Source organism: Dromaius novaehollandiae, chromosome 2, assembly GCF_036370855.1.
Source record: "Dromaius novaehollandiae isolate bDroNov1 chromosome 2, bDroNov1.hap1, whole genome shotgun sequence".
Taxonomy (NCBI): domain Eukaryota; kingdom Metazoa; phylum Chordata; class Aves; order Casuariiformes; family Dromaiidae; genus Dromaius; species Dromaius novaehollandiae.
The window spans coordinates 91,136,368-91,158,692 of record NC_088099.1 but is presented as its reverse complement, the minus strand read 5'-3'; the positions used below and the strand labels follow the sequence as shown (position 1 = coordinate 91,158,692).

The window sequence follows — 22,325 nt, the reverse complement described above, 5'->3', positions numbered from 1 at the left end:
CAGACGTGGGAGCTTGGGTGCCAGCATGTTAATCCTGATTTTATTTCCAGTGTGATGTTTGATCAAGGGAAAGGTGTTTTAAGTTCTCAGAAAAAAACAAAATGCAAATTTCCTGACTTGTAAAATGAAAATAAGAAGACTGACTTTTTTTGCTGGGAAGGCTAAGTCGATTAACTTTGATTCAGTCATTGCCACTGCCAAATATTGATTATGGTATAAATGATAAATTTTGTGTTTATTTTAATAAGCTTGGAGTTTTGCTGCTTCTTGGTTCCTGGATGGTATGGGCTGGAGACAATACATTTTCCATGGAACTGTTGTTAATTAGGTGAATTTTGTTTTCCTCCTAGAAACCCAGCTCAGTTCGTATCGATCAACTGGACCGTGAACAGTTCAATCCTGATGTAATTACTTTCCCCATTATTGTCCACTTTGGGATACGACCTGCTCAACTCAGTTATGCTGGAGATCCTCAGTAAGATGCTTTTCCTTTAATGTTTTGTTCAGAAACTCATTACTGTTGTCACTGGTAGCTTAAATAGGGCTTGTTTATGTGCTTATTGAGTCTGATGAAAAGCTTAGTGCTTATAGCATTGGACACTAGCTTTCGTGAATGAGAGAATATGAGGTGTAATTTGCTTTACTGGTTAAATTCAGAATTTTGCTTTGTAAACTTCAGTTTTCTGAAGTAAATGTGCACACACAAGCAATATTAAATTTCTCTACCTGAGAATAGCTCTTCTAGGTCAAACTAAAGGTTCCTCTAGCTCCATGTTGTTTCTCTCAGTGGCCAGTGATGGATTTTTAAGAGGAGAATAGTATAACAGGAAAGGCAAAAAAAAAAAAAAAAGAAAAAAAGAAAGAACTTCCCCAGACCTCCAGAGGTCTGTAGCATATGGTCTTCAGAGCTAGAGGATGTATTACGTCATTTTATTTAACTGCCGTGAATGGACCTTTCTTCCTCAAATTTCTCAAATCACTGTTTGAACCTATTTATGCTACTGACAGTCAGAATATTGCAGATAATCACTTCCCTGTGACTGTGGGGCATTATGTGAAAAAGGACTTTCATTTATTTCAGGACCACTACTTGATCATTTTATTAGGTGCTCTTCAGGTCTTATATCTAATAATGAATAATACAGCCATTTCCTATTTGCTTTCTTTGTGCCATTCATGCTTCTGTGCACTCTGTCATACCCTTCTTAGTTGTCTCTTTTTATGACTTGAGGGGTCAAGTCCATTTACTATCTCCTGTCTTGGAAATTGTTCCATCACTGACACCTTTCTCTCTACCTTTTCTGTCTATATAGAGATGGGGAGGAACATAGGGAAGGAGTGGTAAGGGAGCCAGAACTTCAGGCAGAAGAGAAGATACTGCATCACCATGGATTTCTGTATTGCCATAATAGAGATCGCTGTTTTTTTTTTGTTTGCGAGTCCTTTTCCTAATAATTTCTGATATTTTCAGGGAACTCTCCCAATGATTCAGAGATCCCTTTGCTGAATCCCCTCTCTGTGCATGTGTAATTAAGGTTGTTTTTCTTCCTTTTGCATTTTTCTCCAGTGTCATTTAATGACATTGAATTTCATCTGCCATTTTCTGGTTCAGTCAGTCACATGTTGTTATAATGTTCTACAACTCTTTCCAGTGAATTTTCAATTTACGATCCTGAATAATTTTATATCATCAGTAAATTTTTACCTCGTTGTTCACTCCTGTGATTGTCAAGGATGCATGTAGGAGCTCTCTTTTTCATTTTTCTTTTTTGCAGAGAAAAATGCACCTTCTTGGCCTGAAAGGCTTCAAACTCAGCAATGCTGATTTTGCTAAATTCTGCACACTTTCAGCCCCTCTGAATTACCTTTAATAGGTAAAGAATGGGGAGGAAACTTGTATGTGAATTTAAATTTACGTGTTAGTGGCAGGTAAGTTACAGGGTTAGGAAATAGGAAAGGTGAGTGCTTATCCAAATAACAGTACATTTTCTTTTTGACTTTAGGCATGACTTTAGCTTTCTTATCCACAAAAGGAGAATAATTAGACAAAAGAATATAAGAAAATGCATCCCTACCTCTCTTTTGATGCTGAATTTTTTAATATTTGTGAAATTGTAGTATCTTCCATATAAGGCAGTATAAAAATGCAAAGATTATTCTTCTCACATTTTTTATTTTTAACTTTATTTAAAATTTTGATGATTTTTTTTCCCCCAAAGCTTCATAGGGAATTTAGATGTGCTTCTTTTAATGAAGTAAAAAAGTAGTTTTTGTTGAAGACCTCTGTAGTGCCATCATAAATCTCGGGCTTAACTCTAATGTATGTGTGAAATATGTAGTGTCCAGAAAAGTTCCCTCTAGCGTGTCTTTTCTTGATGAGGTTTGGATACACTATTTTTGCTTTTGTTGTCCATTTGTTTATCATTCCTCAATCTTCACTGCAATAACAAAGTTGGTTCCACCCATATTAGTACTACTAGCAAAATCTATATTGAACTTGATAGTCTCTGGTTCTTTTTTGGGCTGAAACTTCCTCATGGCTTTTGTTTTCCTGGTTGGTTGATTTGTTGGTTATCTCATTTTTCTTCTTTGGATGGGGATTCATGAGAAATGGATGTGCTCCAAAAAGCTATTCTGCAGCTTGCAGAAACGCAGAGAACAGATTGCCCATTTCAGATGTGTTTATAAACTCAAAAGACACAAAAATCTCTAGAGATGAAGAGTACACATTCAAGAATGCTGTGGAGAAATAGCTATGAGAAAATACCAATAAGAAAAGATGTGTGTGTGTGGGCATGCACGCGTGTGCGCATGTGTCTGTGAGAGTGTGAGGTGCTGGAAAGATTATGATATAGTGAAATAGCTACTGCCCCATTTAATGGGTTGTCACTAATGTGGCAACTTCATACTAAAACTACTGTTCTAAGATGGTGCTGAGGAGGATCTCTTTATAATATAAAAGGAAATAAAATACTTAAGTAAACTTCTTCCCTCCACCCTTAAATTCCCTGCTTCCCATTAGAAGTCTGCTTTTTTGTGGGTTTTCTTGAAAAGCTCTGTAGCTTATGATTCTGTTATGATTATAGACTTGTTTTCTGAGGATCCAAGGTTCATGCCATGCTTGCTCAGTCCTCCCGTAAAAAACTCTTAAAGCTATAGTTAATTGGAGCCAAGTGCAATGGTGGGCTGTAGTTTACGAGGAGTAAGGGCTTAGAAGTTTTGTGAAAGTGGGTGTTGCATTGCAGAGGGACTTCCAGTGAGGGGGAAGTGCCATCATTTCGGGTCATGTGCAATTAGACACCCCCGAAGTATGAAATAGGTAGACAGTTACAGCAAGAGGAAAACCAGAAGCATTATGTATACCCTAACTGCCACAAAAGCTTTACTTGCAGACTGCATTCAGCACGAATTCATAAGGATTCAAACTTTGTTATCTCACTCTTCACAGGGTGACTGCACGTTACACCCTGCTTACAGAGCTTTTCTCCCTGTGCTTCATTGAAATGTTTCAGCCAATGTAGGACAGGCACTTCTTGGGCAAGGTTACTATTTCTGTTCAGTGAGTGACAGGCAAACTTCTCTGAGAAGGGGGAGTTTTCATACTACTTGAAAAAGTGCTCTTCTCAGATTTTTGCGATGTCCGAATTGAGCTGTATCGCACTGGGGCTAAGTGTTTTCACCCATTGGCGAGGGCAAGTGGGTGCCTGGGACACCTGGGGTCTGCCCTGAGCTCTGCCGTTGCAGCCTCGCGCTGCAGGCTCGGGCCTCCTCTCTGCTGCCTTGCCCGCAACTCTGGGGCAGACAAGGCAACACTCTCTTGGGAAATGCTTTGAGATTTCTCTGGAGCGAAAAGATGCCTGTAGAAGATCTATGTGTATGTAAATACGTTATTGGCAGCTGAGATGTTCTTACAGCCAAGCTGCCGAGAGTTTTTTGTTGTATTAATCAAAATATTTGTTTTCTCTTTTTGTCCTTCAGATACCAAAAGCTGTGGAAGAGTTACGTGAAGCTGCGTCACCTGCTGGCCAACAGTCCCAAAGTCAAACAGGCTGATAAACAGAAATTATCACAAAGAGAGGTACAGTGAGCCTTCCTATAAACAATAATTGAGCAGAGTAATTCAGAATAAAGTTATGTGACTGCCATTTTTATGGAAACAATTGAAATCCTTCACAAAAGATTTTCTTTTCAAGCTGTTAGGCTGATTTCATTTTTATCCTTGCCTGTTAGTGAACAGAATTCTTTTCCTTTTCTCCACGCTCACATTACCACAAGTTTTTTTTTACCCAGTTATAGAAGTGATCATTGTAGGACCAAAACTTCTTTACAGTCATTGTCATTAATGGTTCCAGGAATTAGTATAGACAAGAACTTTTCATTTCAGACAGCTCTTTTAAGTGGCTTGTAATTTTAAACATTTCTCTTTTGAGGAAAAAACTGCCACACTTGCACATGCTTTTAAACTGCAATTTATTAGGCAGTCTCAGTGAAATTCTTTAAGATCTTGGAGTGATAGGCAGAAACAACAGAACTCTTAAATATATGAAAAGTGAGGTTTGGGAGTTTTGCTAGAAAATGATTTTTTAAAAACAGTTGATATCATCTGGTTGTTTTTATTTTCAGTAGTCTTTAATGACAAGTGAGGTGTTTGTTAAGATTGGTCTGTCTGTCTTTTTTCCCCAAAGTGATGAGCAGTAAGCAATTCACGAGTGCAGATGCTCAACCAATATGAAATTAAAATTAGGAAAATAAAATCGCCTAAATATAGACTAACACAACCTGCTCTGAGATATCCGTCTTCTGACATCCTAGACTGAAACTTTGCATTTGTCTGGTGGCATGTCTACCAGGCACTCTTAATTGGACAATTTATGTAAAGGATAAATAGAGAAGGAGGGAACTTACTTGGTACAGAATAAATTTAATGAAGTGGTGTTCTATTATTTATTTATTTATTACAAAGCCTGTAATTTGAGTTTTCCCCAGTTTGCTAGTTCTGTAGCTGTGGTTGCAATAGGTGTTTGATATATTTGACAGTGCACCTTATTTTATTATTACTGTAAAGCATAGTGTGCTGTTGCATGAGCAAGGGGCTTAATTAGCAATTTATTTATGCCAGTATTAAATAAGCCCAAACCCCTCAGCTTTCTTCTTTGTAAATGGGAAGAACCACAATGTTGAAACTTACCTGTGCCACCGTTTTGAGGAGAAATTGGTTTTGTCCCTAAAGGAGGTGTTTTTATCTTTGCTACAGCTTTCCACACTCAGAGATCAAGTGGGAAAGGAAGGTGGCTGTTATGAACATCTCTTCATTAGTGGCTAATGGATGACTTATTTGTAAAATTGTAGTGGATTGGGTGTAGGAGGGTAATTGTGTTTTGTTGCAAAAAATAAAATGTTCCTTTGGCATTTATCACTTACTTAGTGCTCAGACTTTTGCTCCTAGACTGTATTACCTAGGATGATGGATTTCTCAAGTAATTGCCTGCCATCAGAGATGTATAGGGCTGAAGTAAAAGCTTTTTGTGAGGATAACCTATGCACTGTGACATTGGAGGTGTCAGTAACTTAGTAGGAGCTATAGGGTGCACCTGGCTGGCCCGTGGGCTTTTCACAATTATGAATGACACCTTATGAGTAATGGTGGAGTGTTCCTGAGCCAGTTAGCCTGCAACTACAGGTAGGTCTAGCAAACACTAGCACCTGTCCCAGAAAACACCCAATGGCGCAGTCTCCAAATGCAAGTTTTGGACAATGCCTAAGGGGTGCAATGCCATAAACATCTCTATTCCCTTCACCATCGGTCATTCATTCCTACGTGATCATGTGATATTATTTGTGACAGAGTCATGTCTCAGGGCTTTATTCCTCTAACCTAACTTTGAGCACTTATAGGAGGTACATAAATTGGGAACCTGCTACCCTAAGGCTCACTTTGAAGTCAGTGAAGAGAGTTGCGGTTTTTGAAGCAGTTTATCCCTCTTCATTGAATATAAAAGGAGCCTGGGCGCTAGCCTCCTGCCTTAGACACTTCAGTGGAGTGCCCAGAAGTAGGTCTGATGAATCTACATCTGGAACTCTCTCTCGACACCATCCTGGGAGTCCCAGCAGAAGAGAAAACAGGGCCCAGTGCTGTCCAGAGGTGCTCACAGGCTTTGGTTTGGGAGCTGGGAGCAGACTGCTTTTAACGCATGCCCTATAGTGAAAAGGAGAGGAGAGAGAAGGCGGGCTGCAGCTTTGCAAAGTTTCTTGTTCTGAAGAAGGAAAAAAGCTGAGGGAGTCTTTACTGTTGTTGCAAGAGGTGTGGGGGAGCTTGCTGCTCTGGGGGCTTTGCAGTACTGGAACCTAAAATCAGGCCAGGAGGTCTGATCTGTAGGTGACTTATTTTAGCTGGCTTTCTTTCACTCTTTCTTTCTTTCTTTTTTCTTTTTTTTTTTTAAGAAAATAATTTTTAAGAATGCTTAGGTTAGAGGAGTTTAATGTCCTTGCCATAATTTATAGAGACAAATAAGCTGTGTGCAGAACTCGAAACTTCTTGTGGTCAAGGCAAAACAGACTTTTTTAATTTTCTGTTTGGAATAATATAAGTAGATTTCATGATGGAGGCTCCAGAACTGGTCAGTGCTGACTCCTTTTGCAGGCTGGGGCACTGACAATGGTGAACAGGAGCTATTACTGAGTAGCTGGGATCACATTATAAAGGCTTAAAGGCTTTCTTTTATTTTGTCTATTGAATTCCTTACTCCTACTGAATACTTCAGACCACAAATACTCACAGAGACGGACTTGAATGAAGAGGCTGTTTTGCACATAGGCGTAAGGAAGGAGCTTTCATAGTAAGGATCTTAACTTACTTGCATACTGTTGTACTGTAGGTACAAGTAGGATTGGCTTATTTTGTCATTTGCAACAGAAACTGTAATTAGTCACCTGTAATTAGTCACCTTTGTTCTCCTCTGCGTCTACCACAATCCCCTGCTGTCTGCATTGTACTAAACATCCACCACGGTCTTGTGGCTGTTGGTGAAAAGATTTGAGCTAGTCTTAACTGTTCCCGAAAAGCAAACCTTGAACAGATACTGTGAGCGCTCTCCTGTGCGGTTTAACACCGCTTCGTTGTAGCAGGTTCCTCACGGGTGCCCTGTTCTCTTCCTGTCTAGGAAGCACTGCAGAAGATCCGGCAGAAGAACACGATGAGACGTGAGGTGACTGTGGAGCTGAGCAGCCAGGGCTTCTGGAAAACCGGGATTCGCTCTGACGTCTGCCAGGTGACTAAACCAGAGAGTCGTCTGATGCATTTTCCTTGGTGGTAGCTGCCGCTTACCTCTTGCAAGAGGGATTCTCAGCTGAAGAACCAACCATGGGAAATTAACACCTTTGCCTCAGCGTGATCTGTGTCTTTGGGGAACTACTGTAGCACAGAAGAAAGATGGTTTTTAGGTTTAGTTTTCTAGTTGCTTGCACCGGCTCGCCAGCTGGTCGATTACCACAAAAGGGGTGGATGGGAATGGGTGTTTTTGGGCTGGAGGTTTGAGATGTGGTAGCCTTGACTTACATCAGCCAAAATCTGAGTCTGATGTTGAACTTCTAGGACTGCTTCTTCCATCGACTGGATGAGTTTTAGATATTTTTATTTCAGATTTTCTTTTTATTTTGAGATTTTTATACTTTTTTTTTTTTAAGGGGAGTGTAAAGGCTAGTCTTTTTGTTCAAAAGAAAAAAGGTTCCTGACTTTTGGTTTGTAAAACATTGTTTCTCAGTACAAAGGCATCTTTCAGGTACATTAATGTTTCATATGCATGACATGTCCAAGGTGCAAATCTCTGCAGAATCCTGTTCCAAAGCAGATAACAGCCACAAACTTTTTGGTTACAAGCAAAAGGGTTAAGCAAATATGATAAAAATAAGTACAGTTTTTATATAATAATGTATTTATTAGCAAAGATCAAGTAAATACCTTAGTAAAACCAGCAGTGTAATTAGGTCATATTTTAGGTGTTGTTTTGGAGAAGTTAATTAAGAATTAAATGCTCAAAATTTAATTAACCTAACAGTATGAAATATAAACATAGAAGGTGACTTGGAAGAGGTATAGTTAGAAACCTGTTGTTGTCTTGGAACCTTGGTAAAGCCAAAGGAGGAATTCTAACAGGAGAGAAATACCAATAACTAAAATTGTTGTCCTTCACTCTAAAAACATTTCTTTTGATTCTACTATTGCTTTTGAAGTTGAAGAAGGAGAATAATGGAACAATGTCTTCTCATGTAGCTGAGGAATCTTACAGTCTTTTTTTTTTTTTTTTTTTTTTTTGGGTAGTAAACTATGTATTTTTACAAGTTAAGTCAACAGTGTAAATTTCTCACTTAGGAGCTTTGAAACAGTTCTGTGTGTTATTCATAATATCTTCTGTGATTTGTATTTTAACGTCTCATTGGATGTTCTTGTTTGCTGTTGAAGAACTGCAAATCACCAAAGAGCAACGAGCTATTTCACATTTTTGTGCACAGCCACAGACATAACATCTAAACCAGTCTGTTCTGATATGAAAGTCATTGGAGTTGATTTCTTTGAGAGGTCAAGAGTAGGCAAACTGTGTCTGTGAAATGAAAGATTACTATTACCGTTACCTGTTTTTCCCTGATTAAAGAATACTAACACTAAATATATGTAAATCAACTCTGTGGACAGAGCTAAAGTGCAGTGATTTAAAATCATCGGTTCGTTTTAGCTTTTAGAAGCATTATAGTTTAAAAGATTGAAACTTTTAAGCCACTGAAGCGCTCTCGTGTTTTAGAGTTGCTCCATGTTCCATGCAGCAGTAATAACGCTCGTCCTCATGGTTTTCAGAATGAACCACTCGAAGGGGAAGGAAAAAGGGTGAGTGAAGTGTTCTGAAGATGGAAAATAGCTCTATTCTGTCAGACTCATTTAAAGTTATCCAGTAGGTGAACTGCATTTCTTTTATGCCACTAAACTGGGCAGCAGTTAGCTATGCAGCCTGGCAGAGTTGGGCCCTGGGGAGATGATACCACCCCCCAGCGCTGCTCATCGTTGCCTGTATTGCTTCAAGCATGCCCTCAGCAGCTATGCTGGCACTCTGGGTTAGGAGAGAAATGATGCATTTCAAAATATTTCAGCTTGCGTGGCTCTTTTGGTAGCTTCAGGTCAGGGAGCAGTGGCCTCGGCAGTTGTGCTGGCAGCTCTGGAGAAGCGGCCATCTCCCATGAGCCTTGGGGACAGTGGCACTGCTGGAGAGCCGGGGGTAGACTGGGAGAGTCCACCGCCTTGTGCCATCAACTGTAGCAGAAAAAGAATATACAACACAGTTAAAAGTATATATAAAAAATAAAACGACTAATATATTTATGACCAGATTCAGGTACCAAGGTTAGGGGACAACTCCTGTGGCCTGTTGCTGTAAGGTTTCAGGAGAAACGGTTTTTGATCACTAGCCATTCTTCATTATAGTACAATTTTTAAAGCATGTTATTTGACAGCTTCTTATAAAGAGATAAATAAATAAAGCATCAGAAACATCAAACAGCTATAATCCAACATGACATATATTAATTGAATCAATCAAGTATTTAGTGCCATGAAAGCAACACTTTGTCAATATAACTGCAAGAGTTAAATTAGAGACCTTCTGTGTACTTCCCGGGGAGATATCAATTCCTCCTTCACTGTACCACAGCTGGTAAAATCGAAAACTTTGTATTCCAGATCCTCAAACTTAGGGCCATGTGTGTTGGTTGCTAAGTATAAACAATATTAAAATTTGCCTGAGGGACTGTTTTTGTTGCCTAGGGGCCTCTGCAGTGGACCATACAGACAGGGCAGTAGAGTTGCCCAATGAAGTAATGTATCTTTTTGGTACTAGCCTAAAACTGCAAGGTATTAAATAGGAAGGTCCAAGCAGCTAGTGTGATTTTTCAGTCACAGCTTGTTGAATCTTGACCTTACTGGTGACCAGATCAATAGCAGACTGGTTTTCTCTGCTTTGTTTTGTTTTGTTTCCCTACAGTGGTTATGCAGATGGATAAAATCTAATTTACTTAAATGTTTGGCTGATGAGGAGTGGAAAGCTAAGGTTTTTTTTTTTATTTTTCCTCATTTAAACCAAAACAGAGTAGAATTCACAGTGTTATGACAAGTAGAATGTATTTGTGTTTATGGCTCAGTCTGTGAGTCCTCTGTACACTGAAACTGAATGCTTTTCCTTATTGCAATTCTTTTTTTTTCTTTTTTTTTTTTTAGCATGCAATGATGCTTCCTGTCCTCACCCACCATATTCGCTACCATCAGTGTCTGATGCATTTGGACAAATTGATAGGCTACACTTTTCGAGATAGGTGCTTGCTGCAGGTAAGATGTGCAAAAAATTAATGACTTGCTGTTTTACCTTCCTAAAATTATTGAGTTTGTGTGTAGTCCTGTTTGCTGTACAGCATAGCAGCTTATTTCTATGAAATTGTAACTTGAAAATACCTGATTATGTGCAATGCAGATCTTCAAAAGTTTCAGTTGTTCCAAGAGTCTTTTAAATAAATTAGACATCTGCTTGTGCATGTAGGCATACTTATTTCCTCAGTGATAGGTCTGGATTTGCCTGTAACATGTAGAAAGACAAGAATACACTTACTGAAAAGATTGGCAGGTACATTATTCATTATTTCCTAGTCAATTCTTTTATTAGATATTTATGAAGAATCCAATGTTTTTCTGCATATGAATCCACGTCTTGCTTCTTCCTTTTGTAGTTTGTTGTTCCAAAAAAGAATAACTTAAGTGTTTCCTTTTTACTTTGTGTTTATAGCTAGTGCAAAGGAATTTGCAAACTTCTGCGCAGCATTTGCAAACTTCCATGCAATTCTTGCTTTCTACAAGAACATGACAACAAAATTTTCACATTTACAAACAAGGATCAAGAACTGGAGAGAAGAGTTTATTGTTTGTTTTAAATACATCTGTGTTGCATGACCAGTTGTTTATGGAAGTGCATTTTTGGAACTGGTCGGCTCCAGAAGGCTAACTCTAGGCACAGGGGGCCCCTTCCCCTTACATATCTTCCAAAGTTACTGGGGGGCAATTGACTTCTGTTGTGGATCTCCCCCAAAAGAGCCAGTCTCTCTCTCCTGACTGTGGATGGGGCTTAGATAAATAAATTTTCCTTAACTTCAAAAAATGCAGTTTATGTATGCAGATGAGGCTTCATTCACAAAATATTTTGTGTTAAGTAAATTGAGGCTTACTGAGAAATAATCTTTTCTCATAGTTTCTCTATTTTCTGTAAGTTGGTTTTCCAGAGCTTGTCCTACTGAAAATTACATTAAGCATTTTTTAAAGTTTGGTTGTTTGCAGGTAGCCTTGTTTTTAATATGAAAGATAAAATAGTCACAGAAATCCTCAAAGTGGTGAGACAAACACATAAACCAAAACACAAACTGCAATCCAAAAGGGGAGAAAGCTGAAAATCAAGTTTGGCAGAATTAGTCAGATTAATTTTTAGTTGTAACAAATGTACTTTTTAATGCTTGATCCCTATGCATATTTGTTTAAAACCTAGTAACTTGTCCTGGAAGAGAGAGAACTTTGAATATAATTTATAAAGCCCCAGTCACACAGTTATGCATAGGCAATATCAGATAGATAAAATTCAATGCAAAATTATATGTTTCGTCATGTTTGGTTTTTTTCAAAGCGCTGTGCTAATTTAACCATTCTGACAAGATGTAGTGTGTCATCTATTTCAGATGGAGCAGAGGTTGAGAATGTGCACTTATGACAAACTTATTAATATTAGTGAAGAACTAAAAAGGATATGAAGAAAGTTCTTATTGTTTATTGAATGTCATTTTATTCTCTCAGCAACTAAAACAAACTTCTCTACAAGTCTTGCTTTTGGCATGCCACAGCCATTGCTTGAATGATGAGTGCAGAGCGCTGTTGGCATTTCTTTGCTCACAACCCTTAGTGCCTGTCCTGTACGTTTTCAGAAGTAAAGTTCCAAAGCACAGATACTGAGATTACCAGTGTATCTCTTATTTAAATATAAAGTGTGTGTACACATACATTTATGTGTACATTTATACAATGTTTTTAAGTGCGTATGTGTGATGGAAGAGAGAAAGCATGAGTTTGCAGGATGAAGTCATAAAAGGTAGCTAGTTCTGTTCCCTGCTGCCATTTTTATTGTGCCAGCAGTAGAGAAGTAAGCTTTTGATAATGGCCGATTGTATGAATGTAAAACAAAAGACCAATCCTTCCATTGCTGTACACTTTCATTTGAAGAGGGGCCTTGTAGAGTGACGTGAGGAAGAACTCTGCTGTGAATAACCGTGTCAGAGATAATGCGCTTGTTTATTGTTGTTTTTTTTCTTGAAGTAGGAAATGTTTACTGCTGTACAAATAACCTCAATCAAGTATGTGAACAGTTGAGATGCTCTGTATTTGTCCATATTTTTAATATGAATATTCATGCTGCAGTATTAAAAAGAATGTATGTTTAAATAAGCAAATGTGGTTGTATTTAAATTAACTCAGCAAAGATGGTAAGCAAAACCTCTAGGGTGAATTGACAGTTCATGCTTTTTTTCCTTCAAAACTAATTTATTTCTTTAAAAAAAAAAAGTTGAAAGTTAATTAGTTAAAGTGATGATTGGGCATAAATGTTGCTTCTTTCTGACATCTGAAATAGCACATCCTGCATTTAAATTGCTGGAACCAAGTTACTAATTGACAACATCACTTTGTAGCTTTTCTGGAAAGTGAAAAATAACAGTTATTAGCTACCACTCTAAGCTTTTTTCTGCATTTGCAAAAATACAAAGACAAAAAAAGTCTTAAATGTATGTGCTACATTATAGCTTGCCATGACTCATCCAAGCCATCACTTGAACTTTGGAATGAATCCGGACCATGCCAGAAATTCCTTATCCAACTGTGGGATTCGACAGCCAAAGTATGGAGATAGAAAAGTTCACCATATGCACATGAGAAAAAAAGGTATGCAGTTACACTACTATTGTTTTCTCTACCTCATGCTTAATCAGTATGAAAAACTTCTGTTCGTTGTGGTTTCACTGGCCTTTATTCTTCTAAGATATTGTTTTAATGGAGGATTTCAAAAGTTATACACAGACGACAGTGAGATCTTTATGAATAACTGGCTTTTGCAAATTAGTCAATAAGTGAATAGGTGACAAAGCAAGGACAATAAATTAGTTTTTAATGTTATTTGATTTTGGTTTGTTTTTTTTTTTAATAATTTGCTGCTCAACATGGTGAGTATACTGAATGATATATTGTAAAAACGCTGAAGTCCTACTAACATGAAAATAGGTGGTCTGCCTGCTGCAGAATACTCCTTACCCGTTAGAAGTATATTCAGCTGTAGTGATGTAAATTCTTTATTATTTGTGTAATGTTTGGAATGTCTTTTTCATGCAAAGGTGATATTTTTATCTGGCTCTCTGAATGCAAAAATACAAAAGCAGCTTGTAATGGGAAGGCTGTCAGTTAGGCAGAGGGTGTCTGTGAGGATTATACCTGCGGTAAGTAAACCCTATAAATAACAGAATGATATTGTCTATAGCAATTACAAAGTAACATGTTAAGTAATTATTTTCTAAGCCCATTCAGATTGAATTAATGGTGGTTTATTTAATTGTGCATTGTTTATATTTGTAGGAATAAACACCTTGATAAATATTATGTCCCGTTTGGGACAGGATGATCCAGCTCCTTCCAGGTAATGAGAATAGTAGATTCTAGGTTTGTACAGCATGTTGTATGGTCTGTTTGCAAGTAGGGAAACTTGCAGAGGGAGAGGTTTAATAAAATCAATGAACTTACTGTCAGCAACAACTTTGGCAAATAGTTGAAATAAAAGGCAATTCAGAATGACCTTCCATTTTCTGAAAATGTGATTTTGCAGTGACATGGTAAATGTTTAGGCGTGCCTGCAGAAAACACCCGAGGAAGCTTTTAACAGATAGTTCTACCATTTCTACTTGAGTACCCTGAAATGAGGAGGACTAAAAGGCTAACTTTTACTTTCTGCAGAATGAAAAATAAGATTTGTTATTATTGCTACCACTATTATAGATTGGATTCTCCATCACCTTCCCTCACAGTTGTACCTTCCTAGCATGGCACCATGTTAACATGAGTGTGATGCTGAATGTGGGCTTGAAAGATGTACTGGTCCAATTTAAAGACATATGCATAAACAGCTGGGAACAAAAGGCTGATGTTTAATCCTCGGCTGACCCTTAACAATCGTGTGCAAATCAGTGATTTTTAAGATGCGCTTTATAGACAAAAGCGGATACCACATTTAGCCAAAATGAATAAAAAAGCTCATAGGACTAATGCAAGAAACAGCTGCATGTGAAATCTCCTAAATGCATGAACTAGAGGGTAGAGCGTATGTTAGTTAACTAGTGCTGTAACTCGACCTTTTGAAAGAGTCATCACTTTGGAGGAAGCTGGGGAGCATGAGAGGTTGAAATCTGCACAAATGATTGTCATCGCATTCCCCAAATGCAGTTTCAGCCAGATTGTGCCCTCTTCTTTGAGGGTCAGCTTCAAGGCTTAATTCAGTTCTCCTAAGACAACGTGAGATGAGGCCAAATTGTATTAATTCTTACAAAATAATACACAAATATAAAATCCTGCTTCTGAGAGATCTGCATTTTCCCCCATGCCCCTAAAAGAGGAGTTACAGAATTGCTCACACTTTATTGTTTTACACAGCACAGGTGCTTGAATTCTTTCAGCCCATAAACAAAGGCCTGCTATTTCAGAAGTTAGACAAACTAGATAATTACTAAGAGAGTGTAAACTGCAATAAAAGCTGTCAACCACTTGAGAAGGATCTACTGGATAAAAAAAATTCCTATAGCAATGGCCTTGATTCTGTCACATGTGTGAAGTCAAAATGATACTACTTACAAGCTTCAAGGTGTAGAGGAGAGGGGGGTTTTTATATTCTATGACATAATTCAACTCCCCTTGTTTTTTCACCTGCTGTGTCCTGTTATTTGTTTGTTAAATAATCAGGCAGAGAGTTTGGAGGAAAAGAAACCTTGTGCAAAACAAAGGAAAATCAGGAACATTCATAGAAGAAAAAACAATAGAGGCTATGAAAAGGAAAACACAAGGAAAATAAGTTTCTACCAACTTCAGAGCATCTTTGAATACATCTTGTTCTCTAGTAGTTTTTCTTTTGAGCTTAAAGCAAATTACAGAGAACAGGGGATAGTGCACTTCTGCATGCTATTTTAAAGGTGCTATGAAAAATAAAAGTACTTATTCCATGTAGCTCTGATACACCAACAGATCTACTGCAGAGTCATCACACCCAGCAGGTGCTGATGTTCACTATGTACACCCCCCCCAGTGGCGCACGCAAGAAGGATGGTCACTTACTTTAAATCACCTGGTGCCTTCTGAGGCACAAAAAACCCCAGTCTCAGTAGTCCATTGCGTAGTGCCAACCAACAATACTGTTTCCTCTCTCCATTTGTTAAACTCTGGCAATAGCTCAGAGTAGAATATACAAAAATTTCAAAGACTGCAGTGTCAGTCCTGAGTCTCATGATTCGCATAGTCATTACTGTATTTTGGAAAGGACGTGCCCCAGACAGGGTGGGGGAAGCTGCAATAACAGCTATTCCAGTCTGATTACCAAGCAAGTCAAACTTGTTCTGTTTTAACTTCATTGCACAAACAGCCAGCATGTATTATTTAACTGGAAGTAAATCTTAAAATACCTTTTTCAGGATCAATCACAATGAGCGTTTAGAATTTCTGGGAGATGCTGTGGTGGAGTTTTTAACAAGGTAAATGTGGAATTCTTCAACAGTTGTCACCAACTTTTCTCTTTAATTACGTTTGTATGTTACTGGCCTACCATCCAGCTTATTAAGCTTTGCAGTGTATGCTTTGTTGTGGTCCTGGCCCTGATATTTAGAGCTGCAGTTCTGCACACACCTCTTCTGAAATTTCTCCTCATGCTTATGATACAACAAATTAAATTGCAAGATGAAAAGCTAGAGTTTCTGTCCCATGGAGTGTAATTTAAAGGGGTTTTTAGAGATTACTATTTCAGCTGCAGACAAGTCGAACTTGTACTCATTTTTAAAATAAATTTTCATTAGTGTGTCATTTTATTTCCATGGATTCTTTGTGTTCTTTTTCCTCTAGCTGCAAGTGAAAACTATTTATTGGTAATATTGAATGTGTCATTAGATTTCCCGTTATTAGGGGTATAGCTTGCATAATGTCTGTATGTAAATGAAATGGTTGAGTGCAACTGTAAGTTATTTAGAAGTAATAAAAAAATTTCATGATTCATTTAAAAATTGCTCCAACTTTGATCTTTTTTGAGTATTCTGACATTAGTTGACAATACTAGAATACTCTAAAAGTTACCTGTGTTGGCCTCTGAGCTCAGTGCTAGTGGCAGCCAACTTGCTGAAAAGTGTCATCTGTCACAAAAGCAATTTTAGAATTCCGTACAAGAGTTTATAATCCATTTTTTAGTTGCTTTCTCTTATCATGGTTAATAGAAGAGTAGTCTCTTTTCTTAAAGAGAAGCTTTACAATAAGTCTGTGATATGGATAGCAATTGCCCTTTGTATATCCATCCTCAACTAGCCATCAGCTACTCAGAATTAAGGATTTTTTGTCTGTAAAGGTCTCCATTGCGCAAGTACATTGAACAAGGACAGGCTGAGAAGATAGAAGACTCACTGATTAAAAAGTATCTTGCATTTTTCACTGTCAGTGTTCATCACACGTCACTTGACTTTTCTCAGCTAACTTTTGTCTTAATTTGGAAAATATTTGAACTACTAATTAAGTCCATTTCTGTTCAATAAAGCATTTAAGGACCTGTTTAAAATTTGAAGTTTTCACTCAAACACTCTTCACTTAAGGACTCTGCTGTTGTGATTCTTGATTAGATTGCCTCTAAGACTTACAGTGATTCTTGTTCTTAAAAAAAAAAAAAAAAATCTTGCATCCATCTGCAGTTTTCCCCCTTGTACAGTTGGTTTATAGTTAGTATTATTGTTCTTAAACAAACAAGCTATTTTCATTGGCATTTGAGAGCAATTGTTTGCTCTCAGAGTACTCAAGAAGTACTCTCAGAGTACTGTTAAGAAACTTATTTTTAAAAATAATATCCCGAGTAGTGGTCCAGACTGAATCAGTAGTCTCATTTTAAAGCTCTACATACCTGTGATATGGAGTTCCTCAAGCCTGGCAGTTGCCATGTGCTTTATTCCTTGCCATCCTCTTGGAGTCCAGGTCCGGCCCTTGCTGAACCCATTGCTACTGATAGAAACCTTGAGATAGGGAATTGCATGCAGTTGCAGGGATTTAGAAATTGCGTGCTTTCCAGCAAAGAGACAGGACTCTTCCTTCCCTGCTCCCCATGCTATCCAGTCGTTATTATTGAGCATTATTTTAATGTTTGATTGTTTCTTTCCTTTATTTCAAGCTGAGTTGCCTTCTTGGGAGGGGGAGTTGTATTATCAGCCAAGATCTAATGGAACATTAGCCTTCCATTGAGGTGCACGTGATTTGTCTTTAACCAAATGCATCCATACTGAGAGGATCTGATTTGATTTTGTTTTGCCAGCGTCCACTTGTACTACCTGTTTCCCACCCTGGAGGAAGGGGGATTAGCTACATACCGCACTGCCATCGTACAGAACCAACATCTGGCCATGTTGGCTAAGGTACAGTCCTCCATTTCATATCTATGTGTGTTTGAAACTCATAGATAAGATACTGTTGATGTGTGGGTTGCTTCTTGAGTGGTCTGTCTGCTCTGAACATCAGTGTCTTCACCATATTTTGTGAGCTGGATTTGGAATACAGGAACTCTTTTCAAGTTGGCCAGTAGATTTTAAAGATGAGGTAGGACATAGTGTTTTCTCCAAAGCAGTTTTTTAAGAGCAGTGATTTTTGCTAGCAGAAGGGTAGGTTTTTAAGACGTCTGTGTTGAAGGCATCTCTGTATTTTACTTTAAATTGCAGTGATAATGAAGTTGACAGTGGAAAGACAATGGAAAAAAAATTGTATGTTTATAGAAGGTCTTCCTGATAGGATATGTAGGAAGAAAATGGCAGCAGGTAGTAGAGAGAAAGTGAAAAAACTCATTTTGTCCACTCTCTGACCTAAAAAGTCATTTTTCAGATTTGCTGTGATCTGTCAAAGAGCAATATGTTAGAAAGGCTTTTGGTGGAAAAATAGGCTTATGGCATTGGAAAATTGAGATCCCTCTGAATTTTATTTAATTCTGTGAATAACATGAACTGTTAATATTTCTATGTGATACTGAGGGGGGATATGATGCAGAAGTTTGAGTAAATTTATTGTTATAGGTGATTTGGTATTCTATTCAGATTTAGTTTTGTTAACATTTAATTTAGGGAAAAAAAAAAGACAAGCCTGAGACTTACTATTATAATGTGCTAGGCCGCGTGTGCACACACACACACACACGCTAATGGTTTTCAAGTGCTCTTTTAATGTTCTCTGACAATATTCACAAAATAATTTGAGAAAAAATCCAGTGTTGAGATTTTGGCAAAAACTGTATGATTTCTAATATGTCATCTTTTTGCTCAGTTCTCAAGAAAGGTATAGGGGTAGGCAGTGAACACAATCATTTTCATCTAGAGCTTTAATGATATAGATGGACATGAGTTGATTGAAAAACATTTCAATCTGGGCTTTGTTTATAAATATAGTATTAAACTGCCTGACATCTCAATTTGCTTTATCATTTTAAAACCTGCATCAGGCAAGTTCATATTCTCCTAAAGCTATTAGCAGGCTTTATCATTGTAAACGGGCAATTTTTGATAAGTTGTATTGAAGCATGTTTTAAAGGTATTTATTTATATACCAGCTGTAAATATTAGAGCGTTCTCCACATTCCTGATTTCCCAAGGTATCCTTTGTCTCTATTGTATATCCTAAATGACCTTCCTGCTTTCACCCCGTTATCGCGTGAAGTGTCACGTTGCATTCAGTTTGCTTCCTCAGTCCAATTCTCAGCTCCTCAGCTTCTCTTGTGCATATGGACTGTTGTTTTAATTGGGGATCAAATGATACACATCTGTAGCTTCTAAGAGCTTTATAGCGGAAATTTTAAAAATAATCTGAAACGTGTCTTGATCAAATATGAGATGTAAAATGTACGCAAAATACTTTGGATGCAAGCTCTTAAAGTGGAGTTAAGCTATTTGGGGGGAAAACAGCTAACATGAAGAAATGACAATAGTCTGTAAGAAGTTTCAATTAATATAAAACACAATTTTCGACTTTAATATTGACTCTAAGGAGTTGCTCCCTGAACTGTATCAAGTGCGATTACAACAGAGTAAGTGGTAATTCCCTGTGTTCTGAGTAGTGAATAGGCTCATTCATTAAAAAATAGAAGGCTTTTTTTTTCCTTTTCAAATTGAAATGCATATAAACTATACATCTCAAACACCTTAGCTTCTTCACTTTTACTTCTTAAATATACTTTAGGAGGATGAAGCTGAAAGTTAATGAGAAATTGGTCAGTAGAAATTTATACCCATTTGGGAAGGACCTATTCTCATACAAATTTTGCAAGATGCACAAATCTCTCTTCTTTAAAAATCCCATTAATGGGTTTGTGTCAGAAAGATGAATACATAGAGAACCTGGTATCTTTTGCATGCATTTCTATAGCAGAATTATCATATATAACGTATCTGACTCAGTACCTGCAATGCTAACTGGCAAGCAGAATTATGGCTTGGGAAACAGATGAATGTTAATGACGTACTTTTGAAAGAAAAAAGAAAGCTAGGTGGCACTGTGGCTTAAAACATCACACTGCTCTCGGGGCCCAGAGGCTATTGTTACTGCCACCTGTTGACACTCTTAAAGGGAAGAGCTGGATGTTTTCTGGATTCGGCCCACCAGCGTTCCCATTTCTCACTATTTTACTTTATCCTCTTCTCATAGATGCAGTCTTTCCCCTCAGTGTTGACTCCCTCCCTTTGAGTGTCCCTTCAGCATTTCCAAAGGCAAATCACATGAGGGCAAACCATCTGCAAAATATACAGCACGCTGCACCGTCCAACCGCTGTCAGCCTATTTTTCTCTGTCACAGCCTCGCCTTTCCTCTTGAACTCGTTCCTAGATCTCACTACTAACATGTTTTGATCTGGCTTCCGTTAAAACCTTAGTTGATAGTTTTTAGCTTTCCCACGGTATTCCACTCTCGTTGCTTTCCTCTAGTAAACTGGTACCAAGTGTTCTAATTTTAGCTTTACACCTGCACTGAAACTGTACAGAGCGCAGCTTTCGGGCTCCCTTGAGGCTGCAGAGTCGTCATGCAGCTGAACTCTCCTGGCTGGAGCTTGAACTCTTGCGCTCCTATAACCCTGGTTTTGAATCTTTTCCTGTATTCTGCAGAAGCTGGAACTGGATCGATTTATGCTTTACGCTCATGGTCCGGACCTTTGCAGGGAGTCAGATCTCCGCCACGCCATGGCCAACTGCTTTGAAGCCCTAATAGGTAAAGCATATGTATTTGTGCGTGCAGATAGTTGTGTGTTATTGCGCCTGTGCTGAGCGTTGACAGTGGTGGAGCAGGCATAGGCCTGTGCTGAGTAGTTTTAGTAGGGGTAGGGATAGTAAAGCTGCTTAAATTTCCCTTATCCCTTCCCATCTACTGTGCATGTACTGTGTGCGTAACATGATGAATGTGCAGTATTAAAGTGAAATCTCACCTTTCGTCTCCTGACTTACATGTCCCTCTGATGTACCCGTTTCATGATGTTGTAGCATGGCACTTCCATATGTCACCTTAGGACTGCACCTCTTGTGTCACCTATGTCCAGCTGTGAGCAGTCCTCTGAGGAAGAGCAGTTCACTCGCCATGGCCTGGCAGCAAAAGCCAAGGCTCACTGCTTCCGATAAATAGTACTTGCACAGACCTGCAAAATGTGGAGTCTCACATTAGCCCTAAGTTTTTGATTCTGCAGGTTGCTTCAGCATTCACCAGATACTCCTAACCAAGCCACCAGCCCACTTTCTCTGTGCACTGTTAACTCTTTTCCTGTGAATTAAACGTGACATTTGTTAAGTAAATGTTTTAGGGTTTTGTATTTTCCTTCCAAAGAGAAAACATGGCAATATGCCATAGCTGCTATAATAAAGCTACCAAAACTCTCTAGCCGAGGGTATGGGGGAGCTGTGCCAAGTTCGCTGAAGGACACTGTAACGCTGATCAGTGACTGGCTATGCTGGTCGATCAATTTATTTTGGAGAAAGAGAAATTGGGAATGCCTGACCACAGTTGTTATAATAAGCAAGCAGGAAGGGGGGAAATACGGTGTTAGAGTCACGCTATTTTATATAGCCTGTTTTTATAAATCTTTATTGGATTGAATACGTGAAACACACTAAATCTCAGTGATTCAGCAGCATGTGCATCCAAATGTGCTGTATGTGGTACTGACTACAGAAGTATCTTAGCCCTGTTCAGGCCTTTACATACTGCATAGGCTCCTAAAGCATTTTATCCTTCTCTGAAAATACATCACAGTTTGCTTAGATGGCAACAGTTCTGTACATTCTGCCTTGGGCCAAATTACATTTCATCTTATCAAGAAATAAGAGTTGTCTTTTTAACTCTATTTTGCTTTCCATGAGTGCTTTGATCTTTAATTAAAAAATAAAAAAGAAGCAGAAAAAGAACACTAGATCTGTATCTGTGACTTCCTTCTTATATTTCAGCCTGACAAGGATGCGATGATGAGGACTTTCTGGCAGACACTGAGATTTGCTAAGAGAGCAGACTTGCTGTTTAACCTCTAGTGCGAAGTTGCTCAGGAAGTTAATAGAGCAGTAAGGTTTTGTTAGGGCCACAGCTAAAAGCTGGGAGTTTGTGAAGGGACAGTAAAAGTATATTCGGGGTCTGGAGCTCCTACTTGGGAACCTTTTGTACAAATCTGGTGCTTTTTCCCTGCAATGAAAATAATAACAAAAAGGCTGCCTAATACCTGTTTAAAATTCTGTGCTCTCATGACATGCCTCTGGCAAGATACTCTTACAAACCCCCAAGCCATTCTCCAAGGAATCAAAAGAGAGTAGTTGACCTGCTGAGAGAATCAGAAGGAAAGGATTTAAAAAAAAAAAAAAAAAAAAAAAAAAAGAGAGAGAGAGAGAGAGAGAGAGAGAGAAGAAAAGGACAGCAAGGCAGAGCATGTTCTTCCTATATTTGGGAGTATTGACTCCCTTGCTCTGTATTCTTCATGTAGCT

The 22,325-nt window shown here is 38.3% G+C and overlaps 1 protein-coding gene across 3 annotated transcripts in view; it reads left to right on the top strand.

Moving 5' to 3' along the window:
- Nucleotides 1-22,325, top strand: part of DROSHA (drosha ribonuclease III) — a 75,844-nt gene that overhangs the window by 31,417 nt on the left and 22,102 nt on the right. For all 3 annotated transcript variants that reach the window (XM_026098431.2, XM_064506886.1, XM_026098432.2), the window contains 9 exons: nt 351-475; nt 3,979-4,078; nt 7,161-7,268; nt 10,259-10,366; nt 12,868-13,006; nt 13,691-13,751; nt 15,787-15,846; nt 17,652-17,751; nt 20,474-20,576. In XM_026098431.2, the coding sequence (XP_025954216.2) occupies nt 351-475; nt 3,979-4,078; nt 7,161-7,268; nt 10,259-10,366; nt 12,868-13,006; nt 13,691-13,751; nt 15,787-15,846; nt 17,652-17,751; nt 20,474-20,576 (904 nt within the window). The remainder of the gene's footprint in view (nt 1-350; nt 476-3,978; nt 4,079-7,160; nt 7,269-10,258; nt 10,367-12,867; nt 13,007-13,690; nt 13,752-15,786; nt 15,847-17,651; nt 17,752-20,473; nt 20,577-22,325) is intronic.